Genomic DNA, 17879 nt, shown 5'->3' with positions numbered 1-17879 from the left:
ACAAGGTTTTCATAGGTAGCAGGCGAGGGGAGGAGTTTTGGCTGGAGAGATCAGTCCGGCAGGGCTGCTCCTTGGCCTTGTACCTGTTCTTACTCTTTGTAGAGGTAATGTCGCACTTCCTCAGGTCACGTGAGCGGGCTATGCAGCCTCTGACTTCCAGTGAGAGAGGAGATGGAACTGTTAGACTCAAAGTATGCAGATGATACAACACTTTACGTAGAGGACGATGAGTTGATGCTGGAGAGAGTGAGACTGGCCCTCAAGGTGTTCTGTACTGCAGCAGGAGCGAAAGTCAATTGGCGAAAGTCGGTTGGTTTCCTTACAGAACTGGACTCTAGCGCAGAGTGGGACGTCCACTTGCGATTTAGATGGGTGAGTAGAGGGCAGACCGTCCGTTACATAGGAACAGAGTGGGGCGTCCACTTGGGATTTAGATGGGTGAGTAGAGGGCAGACCGTCCGTTACCTAGGGTTCCAGGTGGGACTCGACATCACTCCCGCCCAACAATTTCTTCTAGTCCTTGATTCTATTCGGAGGAAGCTGACCTACTGGAGCGCCCCCACATCCAGTGGGCTGGTTGGGAGACAGGCCCAACTCGCACCATTAGGACATGGCAGGAGGTGTACATGAGGGTGGACGAAGAGGTGTTGCAGTGAGCATCATGTTGTCAGAGAGGAGTTGAGTTGAGGAGAAGAGAGATTGACGCAACAATACCTCAAGAGTGGCTTGCTCCCCCGAGACAAGAGCCGGTAGAGCTCGGGGAGGTATGGGCCGCCAAGTTTTCACCAGCAGGTATACCCCTATAGGTGGGGGGTTAGAGTGGGAGGCGCCCCACATGGGACCTTCTTCACTGTGCAAGAGGGGGGGCATTTGGCCCTTGACAGAGGGTAGCACAATGAGGGGATAGTTGTCCTTTCATGAAGGAGGATTTAGGTGGTTGGTCTTCAGGGGAAGACATGGCGGTTGGACCCTTATGTCTTTTGGGAAGAGCTTAGGGAGTGGCGCCTCTGGATGTGGGAGGGCAGGCCACTTGGCAAGTTGGAGTGGGATCTGGGAGAGTGGCTATGGCCGGCTATTGCGGTCGCCAAGAAGCCATCGAGGTTCTTGGAGTACATAACCAGGATTGGTAGACACATACTGATGCAAGACATAGATTAGGCGCTGTCGTGCAGCAGGCATTGGGCAAAGCACAGCATCACGGAGGCTTTTCGATGGACCTTCTGACGCCGCCTATGGGATAGTTGGAGGCCAAGGAGGGTATCGTACTTCCTATGGTCGGTGGCACATGGAGGCCTGGCGGTGGGGAGCTGGTTAGCCCAGATGTGGGAGGGAGGTTGTAAACACTGCACACTGTAGCCTCTGGAGTCCCCAAAGCACTGCCTTTGGTCGTGTGGCAGCGCAGCTCGTGTGGAGAGGAGCATGCCGCATCCTTTGTCGTACAACACCCAACCTTGGATATATCTCATGGGGAGCTTTCTGTTGGCAGGCAGTTAGCAAGGGCCGTCACCTTCTGTACGAGGCTGGGATGCAGGACACAATATTCATTATTGAGGTAGGGTTGTGTGCAGTGGTTGGTTTGGAGGCTCTACCCATCCGCCAGGTACTGGAGCCCACAGCAGACCGCTTTGAGGTTTGGGAGATCATAGGGAGTCTTAATGGATGGCATATCTGGAAGGCGCAGTGTGAGGAGGTTTTTGGCGGGGAGAGACTTTCAGCACAGGCGACGTTAGCAGAGCTCTGGACCTCCATCATCCACTCCCTCTGCGGCCGATGGGACTAGGTGCAGGGCGAGTCTCAAGCTGGGCAGGAGCTCCGTTTTCATTTCATGCGCACGTGGGGCGGCCAGGACCTGTTTTTTGTGATGCAGGCAGGCAGCCCCAGATGGCGATATATCCCCCCTCCATGGCTTCTTGCCCCCGTCCCCCCTAGATTGCCTTGAGAGGTTTGTATATTTGATATATCCATGACTCTGTTTCAGCTCTAGCTAGTTTGTCGAGCATGGGCACTTCCTTGTATTCTGGTTTTTTCTGAAGTAATATAATTAGCCACACTTTATTTGCAAAAAAAAAAGAAGTCTTTGCACCATGCTGCCCCACATGAGAGAGATACTCACCTCCAAGATTCAGTTATGGTCTGCACCTTGAGAAGAAGTCTTTGGAGCATGCTGCTTCACTTGTAGCACTTGTGAAAAGTGAGCCTTGGACTTAAGAAGTAAGCTCAAGTGTGACTTGAGAGCTGGACAATTAGTGACGTGCAATAGAAACTGTGGGCCTGGTTGCGTTTGTGTTACTCTCTGGTTTCTACTTACAACTTTTTCATTCTTTTGTTTTGTTGACTTATGTTGGGAGAAGGCAGGGTGATGCATGTTCTTTAATCTTTTCCATGTTTGTGTGTGCCTTCTGCAATTTGTATGACTGTTGAAATTTAATTTTATTACTAGGTTAGGCATGCACAAGGATTTCACAATGTTGCTGGAGAAGTTGACCACTTAGCATATATGTCTTACAACTATGTCGATGCTACACTCACCCCTCTTGGATGGAAGCAGGTATGATCAATATTGGGTTGGATAGTAGGAAACTTCTTCGTGGTAAACATTTGAAGCCTGAAGCTCAATCCTGATACTCTACGAATGTATTATTTGATAATGAAGCAGATGTTTAATGATGTGTAACACCTAGTTGTATCAGCTTTTTTATTCTAGATAGTGTTTTTGATACAAACTTACAAATGCTGCTTTTTAAATTATTTCTCATTTTCACCGGCAGTATTAACTCTAGCATTAAAGCATTGGAATCATGGAAGGAGATAGGAAATAATGCACAACCTTTCATACGTTTTTCTCATGTTTTCAAATCCGTAGGTAACACTTGTTTCCCCTTCTTTGTGTTGGTAGCACTATAGACGTCTAGTTTTCCTGGCATTCCAGAAGGCAGTGCATGTGTAATCATTGCAACATTCATGACCACTTTGTTGCTTGACAACCTTACCCCTGTGTTAGTGTCTTCCCTAATACTATGCTGACCTTTTGTTATATCCTTGGACATCATGGATGAGTGGCCGGAGCATTGGTCATTGACCATTAGTGACCATTCGGTCACAAGTGGTCACGAGGTGCTAACATGTCCTAAAACCTAGGAAGTTACAACACTTTCCCCTTGTATTTGATCATTGGATTTATCTCATTGACTGCTATGTAGTGAGATTGCTTCCAATGAATCAATCTTGATCATGAGCTGGAGGAGTATTAAGGAAAGGGACCATTTGAAAGTCAAGTTTGTGTGAGTATAGGTGGGTACTTATCGATTTTGCTAACATAGGCTCCCTGGGGTCAAATGATGATTAGCTTGCATTATATTTAGACAAGCTCCCTTTTAAATAATTCCGCTTCATGCAGCAAGTCATTTCAGCACGTCAATTGCCAACCTTCTAGGAGCTTGAATGTAAATTCTTGCATCACACGAGATTGGATGGGAAGTCCACAAAAAGACCTCTTTTCCATTCTCATTTTTAGAGGGGGCTTTGGTATCCCTTTCTTCGAAGGGGAAATCTAGGAGTGGGAAGAACTCTCAAAATGGGAAGGTGACATCCCTTTCTCATACGAAACCAAAGAAACCAAAGAAACTAAGCCCATCTTGCAGCAACTCCCTAGAAAGAGTAGGTTTAGCACACACTGCCGGTGCTTAGGCCATGTAAACAAGGAGTGTCATACTAGGGCCAAGGGTCTCCCACTAAAAAATTGATAGCAAGCCGTGATTGCATTCATGAGTGGTACTCCCCTCGGATAGTCAAGAGGGGGTCCTCCTCCAACAGTTGCAACTTGCATCTATTGCTCTTGATACTTTTGGTACATAGCTCCCTCAATGGTGTGCTGTTGGACATGTGGCATATGGATAGCACCCTTCGCTGCTGCAACCAAAGAAAAAAGAAGAACCACCCCATCTTGAAAGTTTCAGCGAATGTTGGGCTGCCATGGTCTTCCATATGTAGGAGTGATAGACTAAAGCCTCCCTATTGGAAGTTTCTTCAAAGGCTCCTCACTTGGATGAAGACCCTCGAAAACGAGCGCAGCCAAGGTTTTTTTCTACCTATCTACGTGCATGATTCCTAACCCTTCTCTAGATCTTGGCTGTATGATGACATCTCAAGCTACAGTTCCAAAAGAACTCTAGGACTTCCCCCTTCCTCTCTTGCTTCAAGTATGCACTATCTCCCTTGTTTCTTCCATGCCATAGCAAGCATCCTAGAGAGTTATCTTTCTCGTTTGCTGTCCTCTTAATCCAGGCTGAAATCAGGTGCAAAAAGTGCAGCCTGCTGTCCCCTAATCCCATGACTGCATCCTCCACAAAAAGCTCTCCCACTTGTGTAAATTGGTCCTTAACTCCTTGAAGTAGGGCCTACTCAAATCTCCAAGTAGGTTCTAAGGTTAGCACTTAACTAGGACTCTGTATCTTGTAGGCATGCAGGGCACTTGTCAAAACTCCCAGTCATGTCTTTTCTTGGGCTTATCTCCCTATGCAATAGGGCAAATAATGTCCCATGGGCTTACAATGTAAATCCTTGTGTACACGATCTTTCCCGTTCCTTTCATCCACTGAACTTGTGATCACATGACATCATGAACTTTGTTGCTGAGTTTCTTCTTTTTTCTCCCATTGATCACAAGGCGATGGCGTCTCCATTGCTCCAGACTAGCAAAAACAGCATTCAACACATCAAGGGAATAATCTATTTCCCCATCAGTTACATGAGCAAGATGATTCTGCACTCTTGTAATGCTCCCCCTCCCTATGATGTGACAATAATTGCATTTCTACCGCTTTGAGCCACCGCTATCTCCATAGTTGCTTGTGATGCATGTCTGACTCCAAAATGTGGCCTTCATCATGACTACAGCATGTTGGAAGCAGAGAAAACCAGCTACAAATGGAGGATAATGCAACTAGGTGGAGTGTAGAAAAGGAGGATGAAGGTAGAGAGATGAATGATAAGGAATGAAGCATAGTTGAAGAAGAAAAGGCGAAAAAAAAAAGCAAATTGCAAGATTGAAATGTATAGCCGATATTGTAGGTAAATTATTGTCCCTTGTTGTTACATCCTAGGATATCATGGATGGATGCTTGTAGCATTGACCACTAGGTGTCACTAGGTGTGAAGGCATCACCATATATTGCAAGGAATCTATGCACAACTAATATAAATACTAGCTAGGCAAGGCCAAAGTATGGTGTATGGTGCAACATCTAAGTAGGAGGTGCATCATGACTCTTGGTTCTAGATATCCTTATAAATGGGCACACCAACTTTGCCTGCTTGGAAATAATGGATCATTGGTGGAATATTTTACTAGCTAGGCAAGGTCAAAGTATGGTGTATGGTACAACATCTAAGTAGGAGGTGCATCATGACTCTTGGTTCTAGATATCCTTATAAATGGGCACACCAACTTTGCTTGCTTGGAAATAATTGATCATTGGTGGAATATTTTACTTTTTTTGTATTTTTGTATTGAGTAATTATATTATCTCCATTGACTAAAGAAGTATAAAGTTAACATGACTGAAAGAGTACAAAAGTCACATGATTAAAAGTGTACAAAAATCACGGCAAAGAAGCTACAAAAATTGTTGTATGTCAAGGAACGAAGTCCTTCCTAGAAAGAAGATCAGTTTGTTGAATAAGATCAAGTTGCCAATGTAGGAGATCCTTTAGACTTGCAAGATGTCTCTACACATTAGAAGCAGAATAAAGCAACAGAAGCATTCCAAGTGATCCAATTGTGACTACAGCCCCAAAATCGAAGAAAAGGAAATAGAATCTTCATATGTGGTTGTGCTGGAGTTGTTAGCAGAGTATTTGTCAGCTCATGTGTGAGTCTGAGCTTGATCTGGGCTGGGTATTTTTATTAGGTATTTTAGGTATTTTTCTGGTATGGCATTTTATGTCATTGGGGCATTTTTATGCACCAGTCGGCCAGCATTAATGCTGTCCGACCAGCATTATTGCTCCCCACTTTTTCAGCCTATTTATACTCAGTGGCTCCTCCTCAGTCATCATCATCTTCACCATCTGCAGACTCTGTGGAGAGAGGAGCCAGAGCTAGTGCCAGTGCCCACGCAGCCAGTGACTCACTTTTGTATGCGACTGTCTCGTGTTCAGATATATGGATTCCATTTCCCGTGCATACATCTGAGTTCTCATCTGTATCGTGTTCTTTCTTTTCTCTTTTTGTCTTGTGTTTCAGCAGTTTATTTCAGCACATGTTTATGCTTCCACCGCTGCTCCACTTCTGACATGGTATCAGTTTTTCAGGATTTGTGTTTCTGCTGTGTTTTATTGCTGATTTCAGGACTGTTTTGTACCCCTGCTGATCAGACGACTGCTGTTGCAGCCAGGCGACCTGTTTTGGGGCTGTTTTCAGCCTGCGTTTTTCATCTGCAACTGCTGGCGACAGTTTTCTACCTGTTTTTCTCCAGTTTACAGCCTGCATTTTGCTGATTCAGCATCTCTCGTGGCTGAGTGACTGTTACTTCAGGCCGTTTTCTCTGTTTTTGGCAGTTTTTGACTGATTTTTTGACTTTCTGCAGCAGATTTTGTCTTCTATTGATCAGATTTTGGGTTCTATTGCATGTGAACTCTCTTTTTCTGTAGTCTGTGCTTGTGTTTTGGCTGTGTTTCCTCTCTCAATTCCATCTCTTCTCTACTTCTCTTCTTATCCTCTCCATATGGCTCCTCCGTGCACTTCCACTGATGATAAGTTACATATGACCTCCATGCTTCTTGAGCATGAGACATCCTTGAGATTACAGGGGCGGCTTCCGGCACATTATGGAGGTGAGGCTTATGTAGCTTCAGAGAGGGGTGACGGGAAGAAGAAGTCGAAGACCCAGTGTTACCACTGTGGCAAGAAGGGACATTTGCGGAAGGACTGCAAGAAGTTAGCGGCTTCCAGGAAGGAGGAGCAGAAGACGAAGCGGGATGCTGACTCTACCGATGAGTCCTCTCCTTCATCAGACTCCGACTCCGATCCTCCGACCAAGGTGAAGTCCAAGGCGCGGAAGGGATCCTCTTCTTCGGATCGCGGGAAGGGCTTGGTGGCCCCTTCCTCGGCTGCTTTCTAGTGGTGGTGATGAGGTCATCCCTCACGACTCTCTTGTGCCAGAGAGGGAGTGTGAGCGGGTGTTCAGATGGGGCAGCCGCGCCTCATCTATACTTTTATACAGGTGCACAGGTTCCAGAGAGGGACGTCCCTGACGCATTGACTTCAGTCTGGTGGAATCCAATCCTGGAGCTGGGATTGACATCCAGGTTCATGATGAGCTGGTCATCTGACAGAGAGCGGGAGGCTTTCGTCTGGAGCTCACATGAGGGGACACTTTGGTGGTCTGGCCAAAGGTGGGGAATCCATGGTCACATATGTTCAGAGGCATTTTTGACAGGATGGTCTTGTATGCTACTGCGAGACATTGATGATGGACACAGAGACATGCTATGATCTTCTCTATTTTCAGGTGTTTGGTACGATCGACATCGACATCAGGTTCTCTCCGAGGCACCTTGGTGATGGCTTGATCACCCACTGCTTGGGTATCCATGGTTCTACTTGGTGGTTCTATGTTGTATAGTTTCTGATCCCTTTTCATTGTACTATTGTATTGTATCAGATCACTCATGATTTGAGAGAGGGTGTTAGCAGAGTATTTGTCAGCTCATGTGTGAGTCTGAGCTTGATCTGGGCTGGGTATTTTTATTAGGTATTTTAGGTATTTTTCTGGTATGGCATTTTATGTCATTGGGGCATTTTTATGCACCAGTCGGCCAGCATTAATGCTGTCCGACCAGCATTATTGCTCCCCACTTTTTCAGCCTATTTATACTCAGTGGCTCCTCCTCAGTCATCATCATCTTCACCATCTGCAGACTCTGTGGAGAGAGGAGCCAGAGCTAGTGCCAGTGCCCACGCAGCCAGTGACTCACTTTTGTATGCGACTGTCTCGTGTTCAGATATATGGATTCCATTTCCCGTGCATACATCTGAGTTCTCATCTGTATCGTGTTCTTTCTTTTCTCTTTTTGTCTTGTGTTTCAGCAGTTTATTTCAGCACATGTTTATGCTTCCACCGCTGCTCCACTTCTGACAGGAGTGGGGTATTTAGGCTTGGGGAAGAGCCAATCAAATGGGCACAATGATGTGCCAACCATAATCCTCCAAATATCATACAAAAGAGTCCAGATTTTTTGGCCCAAAGGGCATGGAAGAAATCAGTGGTGAGAGGATTCTATAGTAGTAAGGTGTAAAAAGCAATTGCTATAGAAAATTTGACATTCTGAAAATGCCAAGGCAAGGGAAGCCCACCAACCATCACATGCCAAAGGAAAACTTTACATTTATATGGACTCTTGTTGATACAATCCTCCATTACAATTATTTTCCACCAAACTTGAGATTTATGCAAGCTCCAAACAGTATTGGCCTTAGCCAATGTGGTCCTTAATGATACACATGGTTAGCCAAAGCCTTTTCAAGATGGAGTTTGTTGAGCTAAAAATGCATTAGCTTTATTAAAATAGCCCAAAACTCAAATTAATTAATGAGTTAAGACATTTTATTACAAAGAAATGTGCTGCTAGAGAGTTTTTGTGTCCCATATGCAAACCCTAATTTGGGAGGCACCAAACATTCTATAAATAGATAGGCTGTCCTCCATTCAGCCCAATCTCGTTTTGGCAGTTTGTAGGTGCTAGAGCTTTGTTGTCCACACCCAATGTGCGGAGGGGATCTCGGCTGGAGCTGCCCACCATTAGTGTCCATCAACTGGCGTTTGCTGCTTGGCCTTCTATTGCAATCTAGCTTGTCTCCTATTGTCACCAGCTGCCATGTGTGCAAAAACTGCTGTGTTTGCAGTAGTTGCTGACCAGCCTACCACGACATCAACCAGCCTTTGTTTCATTGTGTTTGCTGTTGTCCTAGTTTGCCACATCATTACTTAGATGGATTTTGTTGTTCCAGGTTCATTGCTGCCTGCCACATCATCATTGCTGGCTATGTTTGTAGATTTCCTGCATTTCTTTGCCTGTGTGACGCTAATTTGGCATCCACTGCTGCATTTGCTGTTGCCGGACACCTTAAAAGTCTGTCTTGCTGTGTCTTGGGATTTGTCAGAGTACAAGACACTCGCCAACTCATACTCTTTGTCCTAGCCCTTGAGACTTGGGAGTTCGGGGGTCAATATTCATTCACTACATAGCGTGTTTGCTGCATTAGCATTGTATTCTATTTGAATTGAACATTTCATTATTCACAGTGTTCATTTTCTCTAAGTTACCCTAACCCTAACCCTGTCTGATTATTGGTTTGTGCTTTGTCGTACGATGATACTTGAGTTCCTGTGTTAATATTTTTTTTAATAGAGTTGTCCCACAAGATGCCAATCTTGCTATGAACGATCAAAATCAAGGGTAAGGAAGGGCTCTCTAGATTGCCATATCATCAAAAGTTGGTCCTACAAAAGGGATATGAAAAAGCCTATTGGTTGTGTGGAGAGACATCAACCCATAGTGACTTATCAGAGTGGCATTAAGAACAAAAGATAAGCCTAGGCATGCCATACAATTCAATTCAGAACGGGCCTCTTGTTTCCCATCACACAAGATTAGCTTTGACAAGCTAATAATTCCATCTAAAAAAAAATAGTGACTAAGCGATTCTCTGTAGGATACCGCTACTCTTTTTGAAGTACCAACTTTTCCATGAGCATATTAACTAAGACACCAAAAAAGAGGAAGATGATGAGAAAGGGGTTTAAACATTAAGGACATGCCAGCAAGAGCTCTGAATACTTGTATTACCATGCACCACATCTCGGTCTTCAAGAAAGAGACTAGCAATAAAGACCTAGGGGTGCCGATCAGTGCACACAGCATAAAAGAGAGACCAACGAAGAGCAACATGAGCTTGTGCATTTAGAACAACTCGGCCACCCATACTTTTAGGGATGCAAACACGGCTCCAAGAGATCCAAGAGATATCAGTGCACAAAAAGTCCTTCTTCCATAGTTTAAAATGAATGTGTCTAGTAAGATCCTTCAAGGTAGAGGTAGTCCATGGAAAAAGCAAGAAAAATTGAGTGAGTGTGGGTAGCATGATAAGTTGTGCTACTTTAAGGTGCGCATGCAAGGCCACGCTTGCGATTTCCAGTAAATAAACTTGGCTTCCTATTGTGAGAAATTCATTGCAAAATTGCTTTGGTTGAATAGCAATGCTGAAGGGATAACCCAAATGCCTTGCAACAATACTATAAGGAATCTTATTTGATTTAGTACAACTAGAAAGAAAGGATTTGGCAACATTACTATGAAGACGAGATGTATGTCCAAAAAGATTCTTGACGTCTAATGCCTTGTGGAGATTATCTCATTCTACTTTGAGAATCATGAAAGTATTATTAGCCAATGATTGGCCAACAAAATGTTGGCTAAAAGCAAGAGAGAGATCAACTAGCTAGTCTATGTCCACCAAATGAGATAACATGCACAGAATTAGACGAGTTGTCAAGGCAAAGAACAAGGGGCTCAAAGGGTAGCCTTGTTTGATTGAGAATGGAATTCAACATGACCTGTGAGGAGGCACCTCTATTGATAGTGTAGATTAGGCTAGACATATGCGGACCAAAACCCATAACATGCATAACTTTGGTCACAAAAGTTCAATCCAAGTAATCAAAAGCCTTTTCAAGATTGGATGGAACTAGCACGATTTTTAGCTTGGAGTGCTTAGCATAATCAATGCCCATTTAAACATTCAATGCATTATATAGGATATTCTTTGCCCTTGATAAATCCATATGTTGATTAGGGTGCACAATGCTAGAGAGATACTTATGGAGGTGATCAACCATCACTTTCGAGAAGATTCTATACATAGGCTCTATCAGAGAAATTGGTCAGCATTGTGGGTGAGGGCACTTTGGGAATCATCTTGATAACTTCTGCTTTTCAAGATGCAAGCATCAATCTAGTCTCCCAAACTTGTTGGCATATGGTTATCAAAGGGTTTCAACAAAGTAGTAATAAGCCTCAAAGAATTCATTAGTCAAACTATCCCATCCTGGTCTTTTATCCTTAGGTAAACACAACAAAACATCCATAATCTCTTGCTCGTGAATATCATTGTCCAAAGTAAGATAAATAACTAACGACACTGGATCTTCAACCAAGGTTTAGAAAGCGGAACAGGCTTAGATGATTTGCTCAGTAGAAGAAGAAGAACTAAGAAGGTCTAGAAAGTAATCTCTACACATATGCACACTAAATGCCTGGTCCGTCGTCGCCATCGTCAGACACGCGCGCTACAGTCTCCCCCGTCGCCTGAGCCGCGTCAGTCGCCTGAGCCCCCGCCGCCTGAGCCCCCGTCGTCTGCGCCCCCGTCGCCTGAGCCCCCGTCGTCCGCCTGAGCCGCGTCCGTCGCCGTCGGCCTCTGCTCGTCTGCGTCCGCAGGTACGTGTCTTCGCCTGGCTGCCTCTGCGCGTGCCCGTGAGCGAGAGAGAGCGCGACAGCGAGGAGTCGCCTGCGCCCTGGAGCCATAGCCTGTAGCCCCGTTGCCTGTTCCGCTCGCCGTCATCTGCAGTCCCGTCGCCTTCTCCTGCAGGCCCGTCGCCTGCATCTCAGAGGCCCGCCAGCTGCGTGCTTTGCCCTGCTGTCGCCCGTCAGATCTGCGGGCTCCGCTCTTGCTCGTCGCCTGTCCGCCCTGTGTGTCAGGGCTCCTGCCGTCGCCGTTGGACCTGGGCCCCGTGGACTTTGCTTGCCCCATCGCCTGCCCCGCCGCCTGCCTACGGTGCGTCAGTCCTCCGTCGTCCTCAGATCGTGATCCACGATGGCTGGTTTGGATCTGGACTTCATCGACCAAACGGTGGCAGCACTGGGCCCGGATTCCGATGCTGAGGAACCTGAAGATATGGTTCCGTGCCCTGAAGAGATGCCTCCTGGTCCTGACATCCAGCCTGCGGGTAAACGTACCAAACATACTTCGGAAGAGATAGGTGTTCAGCAGGATCGTTCCTATGCTCAGGTTGCTTCAGATTCAGTGGACTCTCAGGATGTTGACTGGGAGCATTTGCTGGAATTTGCCAACACTCTGCTTGGCAATTATGTTCAACATAATCAGGAAGTTTTTTCCGACTCTGCACCTGATGATGTTCTGGAAGCCACCGTCGACCCAAAAACAGTCCTGCGCTCCTTTTCCGTGTTTTATGATCGCGCTGTGATACTCTTCTTCACTGGCCGAATCCCGTTGCTTTCCCGTATCCGCCAGTGGCTGCATAGTCTGCTACAAGGGGAATGTGTTGAAGAGATTTTGTTGGGCCCCGGGGTTTTTTTGAGGTCCTGCTGAAATCTGAGACGCACCGTGCTGCTCTCCTGTCTAAACTGCCTTTGTTTTTTGATCGCCGGTTGGTTCATGTGGTTCCCTGGCGCCCAATGGCAGATTTTCAGCGCCTGCTGCAACGTGAATGCCCTGTGTGGGTAGAAGTGGAAAATTGTCCGGCCGTTTATTGGCCACTACTGAAGGATGCGATGGCAGCTGTCGGAACTGTTCTGGTCCCTCCCAGTCTCAGGGCTGTGAATCGCAACCGATTGTGTATGTTATGGGATACTGCAAGGAAAAGGCCTGCCTGGTTACGGCTCAATTGCTCTGGCATGCATCCGTTACACTTTCGTTTAAAATGGGGCAATTTTGCGGGACATTGCTTTTCCTGTGGACAGTTGGGGCATTTTATGGCCGAATGCCCGGAGCAGCAACACACTTCGGATGTTGGCCATGTTGCGCCGCCCATGGATGATATGGTGTGTGACGCTCCGTCGCTGGATACTCTCCATCCGCCTCCAGTTTTGGCCAAAGGTAAACAACAGGTTTCGGATCTGGATTCCCGTGCCACTGATTGGGTTGAAGTACGTGCAAAAAAAGGCAACAGGGTTGTTGCGGGCATGGAAAGTACTGCGCCTACTACTTCACAAGATTCCATGCGTACATATATGCGCAGGAAGGAAATGTTGTCTTCTGAGCGCTCTACTCCTGCTATGGCTGCCTCGGCCCCCCGTCCTCAGCCCGCCAGGAAAATGTATTCGGATCGTCCAAAGGGTCCACCTGCTAAGCTGGCTTTTGATACCAGAGGCAACGTCATTACCTCGTGGGACCGTCGTTATCCTCGTTCCAACCCCAAGCCAGCAGATATGCCCTCTACTTCCAAATCTGGTCCTCAGAACTCTTTTGCGGTATTGGCAGATTTCTTGGACGAGGGAGTCCTGGATATTCTCGCCGACAAAGTAAAATCACGGCAAGCTGTGCCTCGTACTTGATTTTGTTTTGAATACACATGAAAATAGCCACTTGGAATGTGCGCGGCATTTGTTCTCGACACAAGCAACATACCATGTGGACTGTATTGTATGAGAATCAGTGGGATGTCTTGTGCGCTGTTGAGCACAAGAGTCACGGTGAAGCAGGCAAAGTTGTGGATTGCCATGGCTTTCGTTTGTTCTATGCAGGGACACAGGCCATGCATTATTCGGGTGTGCTCATGATTGTACATGCCAAATATCAGCCTGTTCTTGTTAAAAATGATGTTCATGGCCGCTTTTTGGTGGTAGAAATTTTATTCGAAGGGGAAATCTTATGGTTACTTGGCCTCTATGCTCCGAATGATTCGTCATCTCGTCGGGAGCTTTGGCAGACTTTGCAGACCTCCTTGTCACTTGGCAGACGGGGTTTCTTCATGGGGGATTTCAATATGTGTGTTGATTCTTCCCAGTCCACATCGGAGCATTCGGTAATGGATGCGCCGGAAAGTCGTATGTGGCATGAGTTGGCTCTTGCTGTTCTTAAGCAGGATCTATGGTCCTGGCTACATCCGTCTTCTACAGGGTTTACTTTCCATTCTGCCCAGTATGCAACAACATGGTCGCGGTTGGATCGTATATATATCATGCAAAACGATGATTTTCTTCCCGAGATGCTCGAAATAAAAGTGTTGCAGCAATATGCCTTGTCGGACCATTTCCCTCTGCAGCTTGAGCTGCTTGCTCAACCCATTGCACCTTTCAAGCAATTTCTGGGGAAACTCCCTTTGCGTTTCAATTCGTCTTACTTGAAGCACGCCATCTTTCAGGGCTATATGCAGCAATTGATTGACAGATTCCTCTTGGACTTCTCCTCCCAGGGCCCTGCGTCATTTGAACGATTGCTCTCTAATGTGCAGCGGGTTGCTCGGCAGTATGGGATCTATCATGCATCTCTTTGTCGGCGGCGTCGACAGGCCGCTGAGAACCTGCTGGCTTTGGTCCGTTCGCTGCTGGTGGACACTCCGGATGATGCATTTCTGATTGCACTGGCCATGCGGTTGGCGGATCTTATTAAAGAATTCCAGTTGAGATCATATCAGCAGACCAAACTGCAACATCTGACGGAGACTTTGCAAGATAGTGCGTGTCAGACCCATAAGTTCTTTCGAGCTCTCCACGCCTCTCCTGCTCGCGAGAATATGACCAGACTCGAGGATGCAGAAGGCCACCTTATCCTGGATCCACAGACTATTGTGCATATGTGCAGGAATTATTTCCGTGACCTTCTCGGTTCTACTACTCCACCTTCTCCCCAAATTACTCAGGCCCGTGCGGTTTTTTATGACCTGGTCCGCAATCAGCTTCCGCAGGACATGCAAGCTACTATGGAGTCAGATATTTGTGAGGCCGAGGTTATGGATGTCTTGTTGCACTTGCCCAAGGATAAAAGTCCGGGCTGGGATGGTCTCACTAATGAGTTCTTTGAGGCTTTTGCTACCCAACTGGCAAAACCATTGCAGGCCTTGTTTCAGCAGGTGTGGGAAACAGGGATCATGCCTTCCTCATGGAAAGGGGGACTTATTAAGCTGCTTCCAAAAGTTCCTTCGCCATCTAAGTTGTCTCAGTGGCGCCCAATTTCTTTGATGGGTTCAATGTACAAAATCTTTTCCAAAGTAATGGCGAATCGGCTCCATAAGCATCTCCCTGCCATTGTGCACCCTCTCTAGTATGGTTTCATTAAGGGCCGCAATATTCTGCACAATGTATTGAATGCTCAACTGGCAATTGATTATGCAAAGCATTCTCATCAGGAGGTAGTACTGATTCAACTGGACCTGGAAAAGGCTTTTGACTATCTGGACTGGTCTTTCGTTGCTGAACTTATGTCTGCTATGGGCTTTGGTGCTCGGATGTCTCGTCTAATCTACACCATTAGCACTGCGGCGTCTTCGAGAGTCATGCTGAACGGAGGTGTTACTCAGCCATTTGTCCTTGCCCGCTCTGTCAGACAGGGGTGCCCTTTGAGTCCTCTATTCTTTGCCCTTGCGACACATCCAGTTCTTTCCATGTTATCTCATATGGTAGCCTCTTCTCAGTTGGCCGGACTGTCGCTTCCTACAGGACAGCACTTCATTAGCCAATCCCTGGCGGATGATAGCTTTATGATCTTGCGTGCGGACAAGGACAACCTTCGAAAAGCATTGGATGTTTGGGGTCTTTTTGGTCAGGCGTCTGGCCTTCGTATCAATGCGCTCCAATCAGCCATTCTTAGCTGCACGGAGTCGGATTTGCAGTCCCTAGACTGGCAAGGTCTGGTTGTTCCTCGTGGCTCCATTGTCAGGCATCTTGGGTACCCTTTGGGTGTTGAGGTTCCCCCAAAGCAGCTTTTACAGTGGATTTCTCAGAAAATGGTGGCCAAGTTTATGTATTGGAAGTCTCAGGCCTGGCCCTTCCATGTTCGCCTCAAAGTAGCCCAGACAATTATGTTGCCAATGCTCACATATTTCTTGCCATTGTTGCCCTGGACTGCTACGTCTCTGAATGCTCTTACGCAGTCTATTCGTTTCATGCTATGGAAGAAGGATTCATTGCACGCAGGTATTTCCTGGATCTCTTGGTCACATGCGTGCACCCCCAAACGCATGGGTGGCGGAGCTATTTTAGATGCCCAAACTCACATGCAGGCACTCCGTTGGTCTCTTTTCCGTGCCATGTGCTCGGATCATCATCCCTGGGTGGATATAGCCCGTTATTTCCTTGAGGCCCATGGGCTTTGGCATGGTAATACCCAAATCTAGAGTTCTTGGTGGCATGTTCTTAATGCTGATTCGCGGTTCTCTAGTTCGTCTTCATCACTCCTTACTCATTTGGTATGTTCCTGGAAAGTGGTCCTCCAGAAGGCTCAATGGCATCCAGCGGAGGATCGCTTAGCTACTAACTCTTTTCAATTGGAATTGCTGGCAGTCTCGCGTTTACTTTCATGGGAAGGTAAACATGAGCTTAGACCCCAATTTAACCGGATGGCACGTTTGGGCTTGTCTTCAGTTGCGGATGCCACCCTTGCTAGTCGCAATGTGCTTATATCATTTCGTACAGCTAGGAGGCTTTTCAGGATCCCTCGTGGATATAGGCCTTTATGGGAACAGCTTTTGAGGGAGCTCCAGTGCAGACAACCCTTTCCTGCCCTTGCTTCGGATCATCCCTGGCAGGATTGGGACCTACAAGGCCGGCTCCATTTAAGCACAGCTTCTGCTAACCAAGTGTACCATCTTTTGATTAAAGATCATCAATGGCTAACTACTACAGCGAATGCTTTATGGGGACTGCGTAAATCCCGGTCATGGTGGAGGGTAACTGTGATGGAGGGCTGGTTGAACAAGACACCCTTCAAATATAAAGTCTTTCTTTGGAGAGTGATGATTGGTGGTCTTCCGCTTGCTTCAGCTCTTTCCAAGCGACGAATCTCCAATGGCAACTGTTTCTTTTGCACCACAACTGTGGAATCCGCCCGGCACCGATTTATTTCTTGCCCCATCGCTAAGAAAGTCTGGTTATTTTTATCGGCTGTTTGGCAAGGAGTGGTTGGTCTCCCCCTGCGTCCCTTTGATTGGGTTTTTGGCCAGCCCAAATACCCCACTCCGGCACAGCCCCATATGAAGCTCATGTATCACTTTCTTCGATATTGGGGCTGTTGGCATAACTGGACCATTCGGAATGCTTTTCTTTTTGACTCCGCCTGTAATGTTCAGCGACATATTGTGAGGCTTAAGGGCCTCTTGTATTGGCAGCTAGATCTTCTCCAGCATTTTGATTTGCTCTCTAGGGAGGACTTACGTCCCTGGCATATAGCAATTTCCTCCGCGCCGTTGCCTTGACCTTGTAACTTGTAGTACTTAGAACCTCTTCTCATGATGGCTTAGATTGTCATCATGTCTCTTGTAATCAAGTAACCTTGTATTTTTTTCGTAATTAATATAATTACCTTTTACGAAAAAAAAAAGAGAGAGAGAGAGAGAGAGAGAGAGAGCACTCTTGTACGCATATAAACTGAAAGAAATAGATTGATAAGGATAGGGGAGATACAAGCACAAGTGATAGGACTTGAATATAGGCTAAGCTATGTAGCTAATCCTACCCTTATTTAATTCTAAGTGGTGTAAAATGTGTTCACACCTACATACACACTTTTACAAACAATAATGTGTGTTCACACATGAGGATAAATAAAGCTAATAAATGCCCTTCGGGTCATGGTCGATTGAACCCTATGACCTGAAATACACAAAGAAATGAAAATGGGTTCAAAGGTGCGTGTGCATGAGGATGGTCATGACATGGTCTATTGAGAAGCTCAAGGATCCACAGTAGGACATGTGTGTGGATGGCTTAGATGCTAATCAAAATCTAGCGTGGCTTAGATACACCAAGCACATGACTAGAAGTCAAATATAGGGTTATAGCTTTTGGGCTCAACTCAAAGGTCACGCAAGAAGTGGTTATAATCCCTTGTGAAACATAACTCCTTTGTGAATCATAATAAAAGG

At 46.3% G+C, this 17879-nt stretch overlaps 1 protein-coding gene across 7 annotated transcripts in view; it reads left to right on the top strand.

Moving 5' to 3' along the window:
* The window catches only part of LOC148019979 (phosphoglycerate mutase-like protein 1), a 95543-nt gene that overhangs the window by 52005 nt on the left and 25659 nt on the right, over positions 1-17879 (top strand). For 5 of the 7 annotated variants that reach the window (XM_087700209.1, XM_087700213.1, XM_087700207.1 and 2 more), the window contains one exon: positions 2441-2548. The exons of the other annotated variants lie outside the window; for them this stretch is intronic. In XM_087700209.1, the coding sequence (XP_087556335.1) occupies positions 2441-2548 (108 nt within the window). The remainder of the gene's footprint in view (positions 1-2440; positions 2549-17879) is intronic. 7 annotated transcript variants of the gene reach the window in all.

This window comes from Lygodium microphyllum, chromosome 19, assembly GCF_053477565.2.
Source record: "Lygodium microphyllum isolate KBCC chromosome 19, Lygodium_microphyllum_v1.1.10, whole genome shotgun sequence".
NCBI lineage: Eukaryota > Viridiplantae > Streptophyta > Polypodiopsida > Schizaeales > Lygodiaceae > Lygodium > Lygodium microphyllum.
Note: the sequence above shows the minus strand (reverse complement) of the source record. Positions and strands in the feature narration are given on the sequence as shown.